A 17,880-nucleotide genomic window follows, 5' to 3' on the forward strand; every position below is an offset into this window, starting at 1 on the left:
GTGATTAATCAGAAGAAAAAAAATTAATTAATAAATCATATATAAAGACTGATTATTTACAGAATAAGGTGCATACTCCTTTACCTTGAATGTGGATGTTTACCCAAAAGGCAGTGTGAGTTGTTAATACATCAGTGAGTAAAACTGTTATCAAGTTGTGAGCAAATTAATAATGTGCATTCAAGTAAAACATTATAAAAAAAAAAGTATTTTTATGTCAAAAATTGTTTTTGTGGCAAAATATCGGGGTCTTTTTTTTTTGTTTATATACACTCGGCAAGTAATTTACTGTGATTAATCACGATTATTCAAAAATGCCAATTGTGATTAATCTACTTATAAAAAATTCATCGTTGGCAGCACTAATAGAAATATAGGCACTCAACAATATTTACTTTGCATTTGCATTGCCTTTACATTTAAAATATCATTAAAACAAATAAGAGATATTATTTTCAGATGCCTCCATGTGCATTTTTTCACCGGTAGGATTGCACCTACATTAAAATTAGATTTTATTCCAGATCATTCCTCCACTTTTTTAACTCCTATTATTTATATGCTATAGTCCTTACGCGAGATGTTTTAAACTACATTAAACTTACACTGTCTTTTCGGTTAAAAGATGATGTCCTATTTGTCATGTTTTGTGATCAGGTTTTGTTTAGTTGTGTTCTGTTACTTCTGGACTCCATAGTTCCTGTTTTTGTGCACCCTTGTTTTGTCACCATGGCGACCCATTAGTTTCACCTGTCTCACGTGTTGGACTCACGCACCTGTTTTTAATCATGAAGAGACTATTTAAGCCTGTCATTTTGAGTTAGTCGTCCTGGCGTCATTGTTTCATGCCATTCCATAGTTTCTGCTGTTTGCTCACTTCATGCCACGATTATTGACTTTCCATGCTTGTTCATAGTTCATGCTGCTCTGCTCACGTCACCGTAAGTGTTTTTGTTTAGTTCAGTTTATGAGTTGACGTATTTTTTGTTTCTCCGCCTTGTGCGCGCCTTTTGTTTACACTTTTTATTGTAGAAATTAGATCATGTATTTACCTTCACGCCATGTCCGGTGCAGTTCATTTGCATTCCGGGAAAACAATCCATGCAGGAAACTGCACCATAGTCCAAGTCGTGACACTATTTAAGTTGCTGAACTGTAAGCCCCCTTCCAATGTTTAATCACATTAACTTCCATTTCTTGTTCTATGGTTATCGTCACACGTGTCCTCTGTCAACGCTGGTGCCCTTCTTTGGTAGCGTTACATAAAACACCAAAAAGTAAAACACATTATTGTGGAGTTTATCTATTAATGAGCTACACTCTCACTTATTTCAGATGTTGCGTTTTAAGTTATATTTCAGGAATAATAGTTTTTTTAAAAACACCATTGAAGTCTAAATCCTAGTGGTGATAACATGAATAAAGTGTCTGCATTAGAACACTTGTTTTATGATGTTGTTGATGGAGGTTATGAATCAAATTAAGAATTCAATGTTTTCCCAGGTGACCTAAGATCTGTCAATATGACTGTGAAGGAAGAAACGGACAATAACAACATGATTGCATCCTGTTCTGTCACACACTCATGCCCCGCATCTCCCCCGGTCTTCTCCTGGAGTTGCTCTGGACAACAACAATATGAAGCACAAGTGCTGACCAATGGTCAATGGAAAGCTACTTCCACCTTGACTTTTACTCCCCATGCTAACAACAAGGACAAGCATGTGGAATGTTCTGTGACATACAAGGGAGGACAGCAACAGAAAGAATCCCGCCCCCTAAACATCAAATGTAAGTATAATTGCTTGGCTGGCTGGAGCATCCACAGAAAGTTTTTTTTTTTAAACACTAAGACTGTATCATTGTAGTCTGATTAATAATCATGGATTCCTGATTATCACGATTATTATGCAATAATTAATTTAGTAAGTAATTTCATAAAATCACAATCACTACTCAGATTTTGATGCGTTATGTCAGAAATAACAGTAATCAAGTGATAATAACATTACAACATGATAAATATAAACAAAACGTGAAATTATTGTTAAATAAAAAAAAAAAAATTAGTAAGTGTACTATTAATGAGACTCAAATTGACCTTATTGATCTCCCAGTGGAAAATTATACTCAAGTGCTTTTGTCACCACCTTTCGTCCAAGCATTTAAGAGATTTTAGCCACAATAATATTGTGTTATTAAACACCTAAACATACACCCGCGTTAAAATAAGGATTATTGAGTATGATAAAGTTTATTCTAACCAAACGGCTTTTACATCAAGTGTTCTTTTGTGGAGTGGTGTTTGAACAGTGACCTATTCCTATAGCATGGTTGATTCATTAATACATTAGTGTATGTGCATGCATATGCACTCAATACAAATACAAACACAACTCGGCATGTGGCGATTTAAAAAAATTCACGTCACAATTATTCTGACCCAAATTCTAATTATTTTTACCATATTGTTAAATGTGCTCAAAAAGTATGTATCACACTGAAATCATTTAACCAAGTTTTAGTTTAAATAAACAAGCAACACACACACAATACCGCATTTTTCGTAGTATAAGTCGCACTGGAGTATAAGTCGCACCTGCCGAAAATGCATAATAAAGAAGGAAAAAAACATATATAAATCGCACTGGAGCCCAGCCAAACTATGAAAACAACTGTGGCTTATAGTCCGAAAAATACGGTATATACTTTCCTTGGCAGTTCTGTTATTATTGGAGTTTTTAAATATGTTCATTTTTTTTCTGTTTTAATTGTAAGGGTTTTAGAGTGTTAAATACGAAAGGTTAAACGGACGTTGTTTGTAATGAGGTAAGGGGTCTTGTATTAATGTTAGCATTTAAGCTAGCTAGCGATTAGCGTCCAAGAAATGAGCAGTATCACAGCGACTTTTTCCAAATGGATTGTGCTCCTAATGTTACTCACTTAAGAGGCGTAATACTCCGCGCACAAGCTTAAAAGACCAGCTTTGTTCTATCAACCAATCATCAATCAATCAAAGTTATTGTTATTTATATAGCCCTTAATCATAAGTGTCTCAAAGGGCTGCACAAGCCCCAACGACATCCTCGGCTCAGATCCCACATCAGGGCTAGAAAAAACTCAACCCAATGGGATGACAATGAGAATTCCAGGTTGTTTTCTTTGTTTTACTTTGGCCAAAAATAGAACAAGCACATTCTGAAAAATGTACAAATCACAAATAATCCTCTGGACAAAACATTTCAAGTTTGTTGAAAATTCTGAGGAAATTAGTGCAGCTTCAAAAACAGAATGAGCTTAGACTTCATCTCAGTGCACCTACAAAGCCAGGATTAAACTTTAAATCACAGTCTTTCTGGGATTGAACAAAAAACACAACATGTAAACTCTTCTAGGTATAAACAGTGTTGGGTTAGTTACTGAAAACCAGCAACTAGTTACAGTTACTAGTTACTTTATTTCAAAAGTATCTCAGTTACAAAGACAAAGATATGTTTCAAAGCGCCAAATTATTTCAGGCCAGAACAAATTGACAAAACTATTTTAAATAGCTGCAACATAACATACATACCGGTAAGTAAGTAACTAACAGCAACATAGCTGTAAACCAAGGAAGTACTTTAACTTTAACTTTACATACACAAAGCCTAATGTTTTTAATGGCAAACACACAAAATATGCAAAATCTTCCACCAAAAATATTTTTCAAAGTGGAATATTTGATGTGAAGTAATTGGAACCTTGGATAGGTCAATAATTCATAATAACATTACACTTTTATGTTTTTGTTTATTTTAATAGTATTTTTAGAATGTGCCATGGGCCTTTAAAACATTAGCTGATGGCCTTCGGGGCACACTTTTGACACCCCTTCTATAGATAATAAAAAATTAAATCTGATAAATCTATCGATAAAAAGCTGAGCCTGGCGACACATTCACGTTTATCATAACTCTCTCGCTCTCTCCGTCTCCACCCCTCCCTCCCTCCCTCCCTCCCCACACCCAGACACACACACAGCGCCTCTTCCTTGTAACACAAGAGATTCAGAAGGAAGACACCGCAGCGCTGCAATAAAACACACTCAGATCTTCTGTTTCTAGCCGATACTACATAAAAAATAACGTCAAATAACGCAGTAACGCATCATGTAGTAACGGTAACTGAGTTACTGAATATGAAAAATAACGCGTTAGATTACTAGTTACTGCCGAAACTAACGGTGTCACAGTAACGCGTTAGTCCCAACACTGGTCCTGTCAATACATTTCTCCAATTTGTTGTAATCAGGGTGGAACAAACAGTTCCCAGGATGTTCTCTACAGTCAAGTAACGCGTTACTTTGTAACGCGTTAATCCTAACACTGTATATATATAATACCTCCTTTGGTGGGTCGAGGAGGAGCCACAGTCACCCTTTATTGCGTACCTCTTGCTTGGCCCCGGTATAAACCGTTTGCTTGCCTAACAGAACTGCTATTGTGACATCCAGTGGACAGATTTACAACAGCAGTTTCTTTCATTAAAAAAAAAAAGCAGTTAATTTTAATACTTGGCAAACTCAGCAAGCGGGCCGGATAAAACCTTTACCCCTGGTTTAAAGTAAATTGCACGACTAATCTAAGTGTGTTCATTATAGTTTTTTGTGATTAATCAAACGAGTTAACTGGTTAATTTTGACAGCCCCCATTGTTACACATTGTTGTTCTGGCTTCGTCAACAAAAGAAACAAATATTAACAACTTACATTTCTATTAGACAGCTGATGCGCCGCTCAGAGACAAATTGGAGAAGATGACGCTGATTGTCCAAAATGTGCGGGGAAGTTGTGGGAATTAGACAAAGTTGCGTGGTTGCGCATATTTCACTGGGATTGGGTACATTGTGTTATGTTTTAGGAGGGAGTGAGATGGCACAGAACCACAAGGGGGCAATGTTGCTCTATGTATTTATTATATATATATATATATATATATATATATATATATATATATATATATATATATATATATTAATGAATATATATAATAACAACCAATACTATGAATATAAACTAAACAAGAGAATGGAGTGTGACTAATCCAAAAGGGGTGTGTGGTGTGAGACTATGTGTGGGAATTACTTGTTGAGTGTTTACCCTGAGTGTTGAGTGAGGATGCGGACAAGTCCAAAGGGGCTAGGCAGAAGAAGGTCCGTGAGACAAGCGGGAGGTCCGTGGGGCTGAGAGAGGCGTCAAGAGGTCCATGTCCAAAGCGGGGGTCGAGGTTTGAGGGAGGCAGTCCAAAGTCCAAAGGGGGAGTCGAGGCACACAGCTCGATCACGGAAGACACGGGAAGCACTGCGGGAAGACACAAGGGAGATCAGGCACGGGAACTGGGAAGACACGGAGAGAGATCAAGTACGGGGGAGGGAAGACAGACACGGGATGCTTACTACGATAACAGATGATTACGTTCTCGCGCCGGATAGCAGGTTCAGCAGGATTTTGAAGGCAGGACCTCTCATTAGCGGCAGGTGCGTAGATTGCCGGTGAATGATTGCAGCTGCCCTGGAATATGCCCTGGCCATGACAAATTGTCGCGTATTGCCGAGATCGCGACATCGAGAATTCCTGGAGGGATTTGTTCGCACTAGTTTTAAGTAAGGCAATGGGAAGAATTGAGACAGTAAAAGTGTTTCGATCAGCTGTCTGTGTGTTTCATTTCAGATGCACCTGTGGATGTCAAAGTTGAATACAAAGTGGACGTCAAGGAGGGAGATGACGTGCGCCTGAAATGCAGCTGTGACGCGAACCCTCCTGCCAGCAGCTACGAGTGGCACGACGACCTGGGTGCTCGCCTTTACAGAGGGCCCTCCTTCAATCTGCTTAATGTGTCCAGACACATGGGTGTCCTTTACTGTACTGCCATCAACGTCATTGGGAAAACTCAATCAGGGCCATTGCAGCTTGATGTGGCATGTACGTACAGAACATCAGTGTTTTTCAACCTTTTTTGAGCCGAGGCACATTCTTTTCATTGAAAAAATCCTGAGGCACACCACAAGCAGAAATCATTCAAAAACTAAACTCAGTAACCGATATTGACAGTAAAAAGTCGTTCTTGCAATTGTTGGATATGAATTTAAACCATAACCAACCATGCATCACTATAGCTTTTGTCTCAAAGTACTGTCATGACCTGTCACATCACGCTGTGACTTATTTGGAGTTTTTTTGGTGTTTTCCTGTGTGTAGTGATTTATGTCTTGTCTTTGGTGTTTTTTTTCCTGTTTTGTTGGTATTTTTCTGTCGCAGATTCATGTCTTCCTTGAGAGCTATTCTCCGCACCTGCTTTGTTTTAGCAATCAAGACTATCTAAGTTGTGCGGACGCTATCCTTCTACGTGGGGACATTGTTGATTGTCATGTCATGTTCGGATGCACTTTGTGGACGCCGTCTGCTGCTCCACACGCTGTAAGTCTTTGCTGTCGTCCAGCATTTTGTGTTTTGTTTACTTTGCAGCCAGTTCGGTTTTAGTTTCGTTTTGCATAGCCTTCCCTAAGCTTCAATGCCTTTTCTTAGCGGCACTCGCCTTTTGTTTATTTTTGGTTTAAGCATTAGATACCTTTTTACCTGCACGCTGCCTCCCGCTGTGGTCTGCATATTGTGATCCCGACAAACCATGTTCCCGACAACAACAAAGCAATTAGCCACCTGCGCTATACAGACACTCAACAACGGCACATTAATTGCGAATTATAATTACTGGTGTGCAAAAAATATTTTTAACCCAATTAGGTGAAATTACATATTCTCACACGGCACATCAGACTGTATCTCACGGCACACTAGTCTGCCGCGGCACAGTGGTTGAAAAACACAGCAGTACATAAACACGTTTGCTGATCAATATGGGCTGGTTGTAAAAATCTTTCCTTTTTTTATAGATGCCCCTGTTATTAAAGCTTCTTCCTGTTCCTCAGAGCGAAATATGGTCAAGTGTGTGTGCATTGCAGAGTCCAACCCCCCCAGCAGTGTCCACTTTCTGCTTCCCAACGGCACCGCTCTACCAGAACCCGAAGTAGAGATACAAAAGCCACTTACCAACGTGACTCTGCAGACACTTTTGCCTTCTTTTGGCTTGGTCTACTGTGTGGTGAAGAACAGAGTAGGCAGTGCACGCGTCAACATCACTTTAGCTGGTAAAAAGTTTGGAAGAACGTTTGGTTTGAATTATGAGTGGTATCCACAATGTTTCACATTATTGTCTGTTTTTTTTTCTTTTACAGGAAAAATGCCAGATCTTTATATTTATATTATCAGTGCAGCTGGAGCAGTTGGGGTGATGATGGTGATAATTGTCATAATAGTGATGGCGAAAAAATGGTAAGTTACGGCGAGAGCTGCAGCTATCGAATATTTTAGTAATCGAGTAATCTATCTCTTCTATCCGGAAGGCAAAGCTCTCAATTTACCGGTCGATCTACGTTTCCATCCTCACCTATGGTCATGAGCTTTGGGTTATGACCAAAAGGACAAGATCACGGGTACAAGCGGCCGAAATGAGTTTCCTCCGCCGGGTGGCGGGGCTCTCCCTTAGAGATAGGGTGAGAAGCTCTGTCATCCGGGGAGAGCTCAAAGTAAAGCCGCTGCTCCTCCACATCGAGAGGAGCCAGATGAGGTGGTTCGGGCATCTAGTCAGGATGCCACCCGAGCGCCTCCCTAGGGAGTTGTTTAGGGCACGTCCGACCGGTAGGAGGCCACGAGGAAGACCCAGGACATGTTGGGAAGACTATGTCTCCCGGCTGGCCTGGGAACGCCTCGGGGTCCCCCGGGAGGAGCTGGACGAAGTGGCTGGGGAGAGGGAAGTCTGGGCTTCCCTGCTTGGGCTGCTGCCCCCGCGACCCGACCTCGGATAAGCGGAAGAAGATGGATGGATGGATGGATGGATGGAGTAATCTATCGAATATCCCGAACGATTACTCGAGTAATCAAATAAATCATATTTTTGCTTAATTAAGGCTTAATTATACATGTTAAGATGTGCCCTCAATTATTGCGTTTTAGCCTAATTGTGTTTTATTTCCTAAACGCCTGTTTTCATTATTGAAGGCTGACACAAACAGCTGAAATGCGTCCGTGGTTGATTGTGCCAATGTGTGTGTGCTAATAAAAACAGGTGCGCTCACAGCCCTACGTGCTGTGTGGTGTGACCGCATAAACATTCTACAGAGACCATAGTGGGTGAAGGTGCAAGCTTTCCAAGTAGCATGTGGTTGCATGACCTGAATAACTTTGCACGACTACTTTCGCGTGGTTACTAAAGAAAGGCTAAATGAACACGACAACTCTGGTTGCGTTGTTAGTTTTCAACACCTTTTGGCGGCATTTGATGACTTCGCGGGAGTGAGAGAACACATCCTGGTTATCATAATGAATAACATTTATTTTACTGACACAACTTTTGCGTTTACATTTGATAATAGATGACTTACCTCGCCTCTGGACGTCCTTTAATCGGATGCTTTATCGACAGGTGCTACAGTGTGTTCCCACACCTCAGACAGCTTTTGTCACTTCTTAATTCCCTCATTTTGCTATGGCTCTTGTCCACTGCTTTCTGCGGCGTCAGCCATTGCGAGTTATGTCGGCGAAAACATTTTCTAAACTCCAGCGTATTTAAAAGAGCGGTGTTGTGCAGTGCAGGGGGCGTATGATCTGACGTAAACACGCTATGCGAAACGTGAGCTCTGACTACTGTTTATTAAATTAAAATGCCGTAAAAAAAATGTTTTGAACGCCTCGAGGCAGCGACAATTCCTCGAATATATTTTGTTTGTTTGTATTTCGTTTCAGCTCTAATTACGGCCCAAAAGTGATGTAATTTATATCTGAAGCGACATTTTCTGGAATATCAAAGTTCAAAACATACTTCACCTCAGTAAGCAGCAGTTCTTTCTCTCCCTCTCCGTACCTCCTCACTTGTTTGTGGTTTTTTCCGTATCACTGAATCATTCTGTTACGTGCTTCGTTTTTCTTGTGTTTTCCCTGTCTCAGTATTTGATTGGCTGGTTAGTGGACATTCTGTATCAAAAAAATGTATAAAATAAAACAGTACCGTAAAGCATATACAAAGTATTGCCGTTAAAAAAAATTGAAGATGCCCAATCAGCGCAAAATAAAAAATGTTATGGCTTAAACCAGTCTTTTCTCTCCCTCTCCGTATCTCCTCACTCGTTTGTTGTTTTTCCGTATCACTGAATCGCTCAGTTACATGCTTAGTTTTTCTTGTTTTTTCCCCTGTCTCAATATTTGATTGGCTGGTTTAGTGGACATAAACAGTACCGTAAAGCAGTGGTCCCCAACCACCGGTCTGGGGATCGGAACCGGTCCGTGACGCATTTGCTACCGGGCCGCAGAGAAACATTAAATAATTTATAAACGATTGCATTTTCTCCGACTTAACTTTCGCCCGTCCCACTAGACACATCAATAAGCTTGTTTATAGATGTGCAATACCACTACTCATAGGAAGTTGTTTTATTTGTTATATTTATTATAACTGTGACATGATTCAATGCACATTAATGAACATATAAAATATAAATGTGACAGATTGTAGCCAAAAGCTGATTTCCATCTGCATCTCATTGCAAAGAAACAAGCCCAGGGCTCCCACTAATTCAGCGTTATAGTGAATTGTATTTTTCATGCACTTATTTTTGCTGTATTTATCTGCCACAAGTAGAAAGCCGGTCCCTAAAATTAATGCCTATACTAAACCGGTCCGTCTTGCAAAAGAGGTTGGGGACCGCTGCCGTAAAGCATATAAAAGCATTGCCGGTAAAAAGTTTAAGATGCCAAATTAGCGCAAAATAAAACATTTTATGGCACAAACCAGTCCTTTCTCTCCCTCTCCGTATCTCCTCACTCGTTTGTTGTTTTTTGCGTATCGCTGAATCATTCTGTTACGTGCTTCGTTTTTCTCGTTTTTTCATTGTCTCAGTATTTAGAGTCACAATAGGCCTGGAATGCAAAGATATGATTGACTGATTAGGGGACATTCTGTACAAAAAAATAAATAAATAAATAAACAGTACCGTAAAGCATTGCCGATAAAAATTGAAAATGCCCAATCAGCGCAAAATAATTTTTTTATGGCACAAACTGCGCTTCAAATATTGCTTAATTTTTTGTGGCTATTAATTTATTTTTTTTGGTCCTAAATTACCGTACAGGTTCACATGTAAAAGAGTACCCATCCTGGCAGTGTTATGGAGTTCCTCAATGACTTCCTTTTTTCTCCCACTAGTGGGCGAACAAGCAACATATCTGCTCTGCAGGCCCAGAAAACTGTGGCTCCCCTTCAAACTGTCACAAAAGGAGCAAGGTAGAAATGCTCTGTGTCATTCTTTGTTACATCTTGTGATGATTTTAACATGTTCTGCAACTCTCAAAGCCCGTGTGTGTGTCTCAATGTTCGTTCTCGTCTTGGGAAAAAGGCGTCGTGCGGTCAGACAAGCATGTACAGTGATCATACCTATGGAAACTTGGGAGAGGTGTGAACATGTTACAGGATGTAGTAACGCGGTCTGTTATTTTGATCATTGTGGAGATAATTAACTTTAATTTTCCTCACAGGTTGAGTGGACTGCAGACTGCAATGCAATTTACAGCAACCTGTAAAATGGACCCTTGACTATGATGTCATTATTATTATAGCATTATTTTGTGCAAATATATTATTTTTGTCTTACGTTCCCAATTAAAGGGGAACTTATTTACCTTTTGGTACCTGTTTTTGTGTATCTGAAATCTGCATAAGTAACAAAAATGTGAAATCAAACCATAGAGGCATGGCAGGGATATTTATAAAACAATCGTGTCTTCCTTCATACTTCCTCCAAACGAGCATTCTGGAAATTGTCCTAATTTGTGACATTTTTCCGAATTGTGACGTCAGCGGATATCGCCATATATGGTAGAAATGTATCCAAAGTGCTTTGCACGAGTCCGCCATTGTAGTTCCTTCTTTTCTTCTATCCTCGTGTTGTGGGGCAGACTGGCTCGTGCATGCACATGCATCCTCCGCTGTTGCCATTACTAATACAAAGCAGCGTATAGTTCTCACTTATATATGTCAGTAGGTTTGCTATGGAAGCGCTAAAAACTACAACGTGGCTGACGGGGAAAAGTTGCCGTCTAAGTGGAACCATGTCAATAAAACCGCCCACAAAACAGCGCATCCTGAAGTGACGGTCAGAAAGCAGCTGGAAAACGGTCTGCAGAAAAAATAAAACTATGCAACATTTGGACCAACAAACTGCCATTGCATGTTATGTAGACCCCAAGGAAGTGTTTTAAATATAGGGGAAAAAAATCATAATACAAGGCAATGGTTTGCATGATTTTATTATATGAGATGAAGCGGAAGAAGATGGATGGGATGGATGGATGGAGGTATAAGTTTCTTTGAATACCAACACAATTACTGTATATATAAACATGTATTATCATTATTTGTAAATAACTTTGTGATTGCTGTACTTGCATTACTTATTTGTTAGTAGGCTGCCTTATCAAAAATCCAATCTGTATTTCAACACTCTTGAATAAAATTTTGACAGATCCAAGCAGAATGACTCAATACTTTGAGCACACTCACAATCGTCAAGTACACTTGTTTGAGCACTCTTGGCTTTTAAAAGAGACGTAATAAGGCATAAAGTACTTGCTCATAGCCACACAACTTTCCCCTTACAGTACTTGAATATGGGTATACTTTCTACAGTGTTGAACTAAAGGAGATTTTAGATACTGTAAATATAACACAGTATTCCACAATGTTTATATGCTTTATTGATGCTTTTAAAGCATTCAATAGAGTTAATCATGATAAGTTATTTTAAAAATGATCTAAAAGTGGTGTCCCTGGGTTTTTAATCAGAATCTATTAGTATTCGTATTCTCATCAGACAATGACAGTAAGATGGTGGAATATGTTATCAGCTTCTTTCCATGTGAGCAATGGTGTGCGCCAAGCCGGGATTTTGTCACCGTTCCTTTTTAATGTTAATATGAATAATTTTTATCTGATGTTAAATGCATCTTGTACTGGTTGTAGGATTGGTGACTTAGTCATCAGTCACCTTATGTACGCAGATGATTTGGTCATTTTTAGCCCGTATCGTGCTGGTCTTCAACAGCTTCTGAAAATATGCATACAGTATTGTTACGTACGGAGATCAGGTTAACAGGTTATTTATACCTTTGATGAGTGTGTGGGAGGTGTATGTTACTCTAAGTGTGTGGTGCCAGACGAGATGTAGAATTAATAATGGAAATGTTACCAGGGGTTGTTGTAAGTGCGTGTTGGATGAATCCTTCGTCAGTCCAGAGGGGCGAGGCAAAGAGGTAGTCCGTGGGCAGGCAAGTGGTCGGGGGCTGGAGAGAAGCAACGAGGTCCGTGTCCAAGCAGGGGTCGAGGATCGAGGGAGGCAGTCCGGAATCCAGAGGGATGTTGAGATACACAACTTGATCACGGGGAACAGGAAGGACACTGTGGAGAACACAAAGGACATGAGACAAGGGACAAAGAGGTAACAGGGAGAGAGCAAGTACGCGGGAGGGGGAGCCAGCGGGATGCTTACTGCAAAGAAAAACTACGTTCCGGTGTAGGCTCCATGGGTCCGCTGGTTTTTATGCTGCTCGTCTTAATTAGTCCCAGGTGCGCTGATTGCCTGCAGCTTCGCCGTTGCGTGGCCGTGAAGCACCCAGCGCGAGCAGGGGCGTGTCCTGGCGTGCTGCCAACAGAGGTGCTGGCAGCACTAGCTGCCAATGAAAGGCGGGTTCGAGCCCGCGCTGTGACAAGTATGGTAGTGGTTTTAACATCATATACAATGCTAAGAAGAGCAAAATAATGATAGAAGTAGAGAAGACAGAGAGTCAGCCTTTTTTGACTCCTCTCTATCTGGTTCTGCACTTAGTGTGTGCAGTGAAATGAAATATTTGGGACATATTGTTATGAATATGAAATATATTTACAGACAGTGACTGAAGTTATATGCTCAAGCAAACATGCTATGTCGAAAGTTCAGAACGTGCTCAGTTTCTGTGAAGATCACATTTTTTAAAGCATATTGCCCACCACTGTATACTGCCCATCTGTGGTGTTTGTTGGTTTGAACAAGCCAGTGTAAAGAAGCTCATAGTGGCTGACAATGACAGCATGAGGCTGCTTCTAAGCGCATCAAGGCGCTGCAGTGCAAGCCAAAAGTTTGTCAGTATTGGGGTCCCCACCTGCTCTGCCACTTTACGTCATCTCATGTATAGGTTCACGTGTAGCGCAGCTGAGTCAGACAGCAATGTAATTAATGGTCTGACCAGTGGTGTGTCGTCAGGGCCAGCAATGTCTTCTCTGCTGGCCTAACATAACCAGAAATCATGATCATAATTAAAGATATAATATTGTTTTAATTTACTTACCCTAAATATCTGAACATATTCATATTCTCTTCATGTCATGTTATGCTCCTTCCAGTGCTGTTGTTTTTAGTTTTAGTTTGTATCCAATCAGAATTCAGCTAGTTTATGTTGCCATGCTGTACCAAATCTGCCAGAGGCCTTCAGAATCAACAATGCTGGCGTCCGTGTGCTGTAAGCAATCGGGGACCAGTGTTGGGACTACTTTGGGCGGTAAATAATAATCTAACGCGTTATTTTTTATATTCAGTAACTCAGTTACCGTTACTACATGATGCGTTACTGCGTTATTTTACGTTATTTTTTATGTAGTATCGGCTAGAAACTGAGAAGATCTGAGTGTGTTTTATTGGAGCGCTGCAGAAGAGGCGACCGGAAAAGAGGCGCGCGTTGTATATGTGTGTGTGTGTGTGGGAGGGAGCGTGTCGGTGTTTACATCATGGTGGAGCCAGAAGTCGAGTTTTTTAACATGGAGATATTCTCAATACTTTTCTTTTGTTGACCACAAAGAAAATTACATTTTAATTAAATGTAAGTTGTGTCTTGGATCAAAGATCATATCCTAGCAATTAAAATCTGCTGAAACAGCTACAAAAGCAACATGCTTCGACAAAGCTAGTAAAGAGACACACACTTCACCTCCACCTCCAACAGCGGCTGGATTTTTACGAGGCACTGCACACTGAAGGTACACACACTGTCAATTCTCTTATATACTCTTTCATTCTAGACTTCTAGGGTGTTTGATTATCACATCACTCTAAATATATAGACTATAAAGTTCACAAACATAAAGAGGGATGCTAGTGGGCCAGGCCAATCTTTCCTTATCTGTAAACTAAAACTGGGGAAATGTGTAGAGTGTTCTGGGCTTCAGACATGATTGTATTTCAGAATTTCTTGAGAGAAAAAAACGCCTGGTTAGGCTTTGTGTACATAGTGTGTGCCTTCTTTGATTTACAGCTATGTTGTTATTATGCTGTTTGTTACTTATGTATGTTATGTTGCAGCTATTTAAAATAGTTTTGTCAATTTGTTCTGGCCTGAAACAAATTGGCCCTTTGAAACATATCTTTGTCTTTGTGTGTTGTATGTAGACCACATTGCTTAGCAGAGTTCAGTGATGCAAATGCATGTCAAGTTGATCAACACATTGTATTATTCTCCAGTGCAATAACAGTACTGAAATGAAGGCTAAAAGGGCATTAAAGGGGGCCTTAAAAAAAAACAACCATATATATATATAAGTAACTAGTTACTTTTCACAGTAACGCATTACTTTTTGGTGTAAGTAGCTGAGTTAGTAACTGAGTTACTTTTGAAATAAAGTAACTAGTAACTGTAACTAGTTACTGGTTTTCAGTAACTAACCCAACACTGTCGGGGACATACAGTTGATGGACAGTTGCGATAGCCAATCAGATCACAAGTTGTTGTCGGTAAACATTCTAGATGGCCTCACGTTGAACGTGACGTTTACACGTCCTGTGATTGGATTCTCATCGGGACCGTTAGCGGATGAATTTGAGAACACATAGAGTTGAGACAGTTGCGATAGCCAATCAGATCACAAGTTGTTGACAGTAGCCTATCTAAGTAGCCTGATGTTAACGAGACTGATTGGATACTCACTTGTCATTCCAAAGTGAGTATCCATTCACAAGTTTCAATTTAGCAGGAAGCAGGAAGTGTTGCGCCGTAGCCAGACCGAGATAGCAGAGAAGGAGAACAACACATTGATTAGGTGGCAGATATATATTTATATATTTTCAAGAAGGGTATTTAAAGAGAAACTATATCTTGTGAGACCATGTCGGCCAACCCCGGAAGGTAGCTCAGCTGTTCTGGCGATGAAATAGGGAACCGCGTCAAATAGGTCCTACTAATTGTGAGTTCAAATATTTTATTTTTTCATTTTTAATATGTTTTTTGCAAGTTTAATTTTGACAGTACCACATAAGATATGTTTTAATTGCTGATGCGTTTTATTTGATTTTTAAATGTGCCAGAAAATAACCCGTCTTGTATACTGTTGATGTGATCCAATGTGTTTCTGTATAGTATTTCTCCAGCAATGGTCATGTGGGGACATCAATTATGGTATTTTAAGAGGTAATCTTTGAAGTCGGACATCACTGAAGGCCTAGGTGGGAAACGCACATCCCACCACTGGGTCATAATCATCATCATCATCATCATCATCATCATTTCTTTTTATTCCTTTCAGGAAAATGCATATTAACAAGCCACATACAGTTCAAACTTTCATTGTTCTTTGTTTCTTATACATTTCCATGATCAGAAAGGAGCAGATGGAAGAATAATATTCTTATATTTATCTGCCCCCTTTTTTAAAACACATTATTTTAGATGACTTTATCACTGTTCCCTCCACCAACACCAGAACTCCAACATACTTTTTAATTTTTGTTTAAGAATTTTCACAATGCCACGTCCAATCAAAATACAAAATCAGTTTGATATAATGCCTGTTGTCTCTTTTTGTAACTCTTCTTAAATTCAAAAATATTCTTGCAACTTTTTAAGTCTTTCTTTAGAGAATTCCATGCTTTCACACCAGCAACAGACAGGCACATTTGTTTCAAATGTGTTCGCGCTCTTTGATGTTTAAAGTCATACGGCTTTCTGTGGTTCTCATCTTCAGACGTGAACACGAATAACTTTTGTAAGTCCTTCGGAAGAACTTTATTTCTATATTTGAACATCACTAATAGAGTATGCAATTCTACAATGTCTTATTAGTTTTAATAATCCTGCCTTAATCAATAGTGGATTTGTGTGGTCTCTATATCCTACTTTGAAAATAATACGAATTGCTCTTTTCTGTAAAAGAAATAAAAGCGTTATGTCTGTTGGGTCTGACTAACCCAACTCGCAGTTCTGTCAGACTTTTATCCAGTCTGTGGAACCATTGGCGAGCAATATTGTGGGGTGTATTTTATATATATATATATACAAGTTTAATTTATTCTATATACATTTGCTTGTATTTCTTTTATTTGTTTTTAGCATTGTAGTATGGTTTTCTTCTGTGATATGGATCCCCTATAATAATAATATTTATTCTTCGATGGCGGTGGATTTTTCTTCTTCGTTGGTAGCGGCTATTTATTTTTCATTGTTCGGCAGCTATTTCTTGTAGTCAGGCATTGAAACTAGGAATGGCAATGAAAACATTTGAACGATTCCAATCGGAATGTTAGCCCGGTTGCCATTGATGCTCGATGCCCAGCCCTAATGCAGACTATCAAACAATCACATTCACTTTTTTTTTAGCTGTGTTAGCTCGTTGCTAACCCCACTGTTACTTACGTTTTACAATCGCTGCCGAGTAACATTCTCTTGTCTTACTATTTTCTTTCTTGGCCATTATACTCAATTGCTTAATCCAAATAACCACAACAATCCAATTAAGTCTCGGGGTCAAGGAAGCTGCAATAATCGAGTTTCATATCACAAAGTGAAACATTGCATGCACTGGTGAGTGCAGCCAAGCGGGGTTAGGGGGAGTTTGATAAAACTGACTCAGTGTGAGCACATTCTGAGTCACTTCACTTTTTTAGAATAGAAGCATTCCACTGAATGTCAAGTTCTAGTCAGAGACATGAACAAAACATAGGTTATTGAGGGTAGCACCACCCTTTGGCGAAAACAAAAACATAAAATCACTTTTCATGTTGTCTGGTAGTGTTTTTCTTTCCTAGCAAACCCCTAATTACATCAAAGAGTTATAGGGAAACTTTTTATTCATTTCATGATTATGTCTTCTTTTCATTTATTCATTCTCCTACTCCTACTTGCAACCCCTGTTGTTAAATGAACTCTTGAATGTGTTACTTTAGTCCATGTTTTTGTCAACCACAAACTCCTAATTAGCTACTACATGGCCCATAAAGTATTTTTAAATCCAGTTTTTGACTTTAATTATCCAGTTGGTCCTTAAATAAATATATTTACGCATCAATATTTTTCTTCTGAAGAAAAGAAAGGAGCAGAAGTGTGCTCACAACACAGGAAGTGCATTGGCAAACCTATTGAACATTGTGCAAGACAAGAAGACTCCCCATATTGCTTCTTTTCTTCCTATAAACCCATAACTTTCCACTTTTGACGGTTTTACTGACCCTAACAACTGCAGACTAAGCTTGTTTGTGGCAAAGGACAGGCTAGAACTATCACAATATATCATTTAGGAGTTTAAAAGCACACTCAAACTCAAGTTATACAATAGGAAAGCCAAATATTTTATTTTTTTATTATTAGAGTACAGTATACATTATCTACATGTGTTTGACTCATTTTTGGTTGTCATATATTCATCAATTCATAATGACCAAGTCAGAGGTCTGTCTTGTACCAATACATGTGTAGATTCTATCACTTTAATTCAGTAAACA

The 17,880-nt window shown here is 39.3% G+C and overlaps 1 protein-coding gene across 3 annotated transcripts in view; it reads left to right on the forward strand.

Moving 5' to 3' along the window:
* Window positions 1-11,599, forward strand: part of LOC133599631 (myelin-associated glycoprotein) — a 17,230-nt gene extending 5,631 nt beyond the window's left edge. For 2 of the 3 annotated variants that reach the window (XM_061952450.1, XM_061952465.1), the window contains 7 exons: window positions 1,504-1,791; window positions 5,708-5,959; window positions 6,928-7,182; window positions 7,270-7,366; window positions 10,293-10,369; window positions 10,475-10,539; window positions 10,622-11,599. In XM_061952450.1, the coding sequence (XP_061808434.1) occupies window positions 1,504-1,791; window positions 5,708-5,959; window positions 6,928-7,182; window positions 7,270-7,366; window positions 10,293-10,369; window positions 10,475-10,539; window positions 10,622-10,666 (1,079 nt within the window). In that variant the 3' untranslated portion in view covers window positions 10,667-11,599. Of the gene's footprint in view, window positions 1-839; window positions 942-1,503; window positions 1,792-5,707; window positions 5,960-6,927; window positions 7,183-7,269; window positions 7,367-10,292; window positions 10,370-10,474; window positions 10,540-10,621 lie in introns of those variants that run through there. The other variant, XM_061952458.1, reaches the window with a different exon arrangement.
* The last annotated feature ends 6,281 nt before the right edge of the window (window positions 11,600-17,880 follow it).

This window comes from Nerophis lumbriciformis, linkage group LG04 (genome assembly GCF_033978685.3).
Source record: "Nerophis lumbriciformis linkage group LG04, RoL_Nlum_v2.1, whole genome shotgun sequence".
Taxonomy (NCBI): Eukaryota; Metazoa; Chordata; class Actinopteri; order Syngnathiformes; family Syngnathidae; genus Nerophis; species Nerophis lumbriciformis.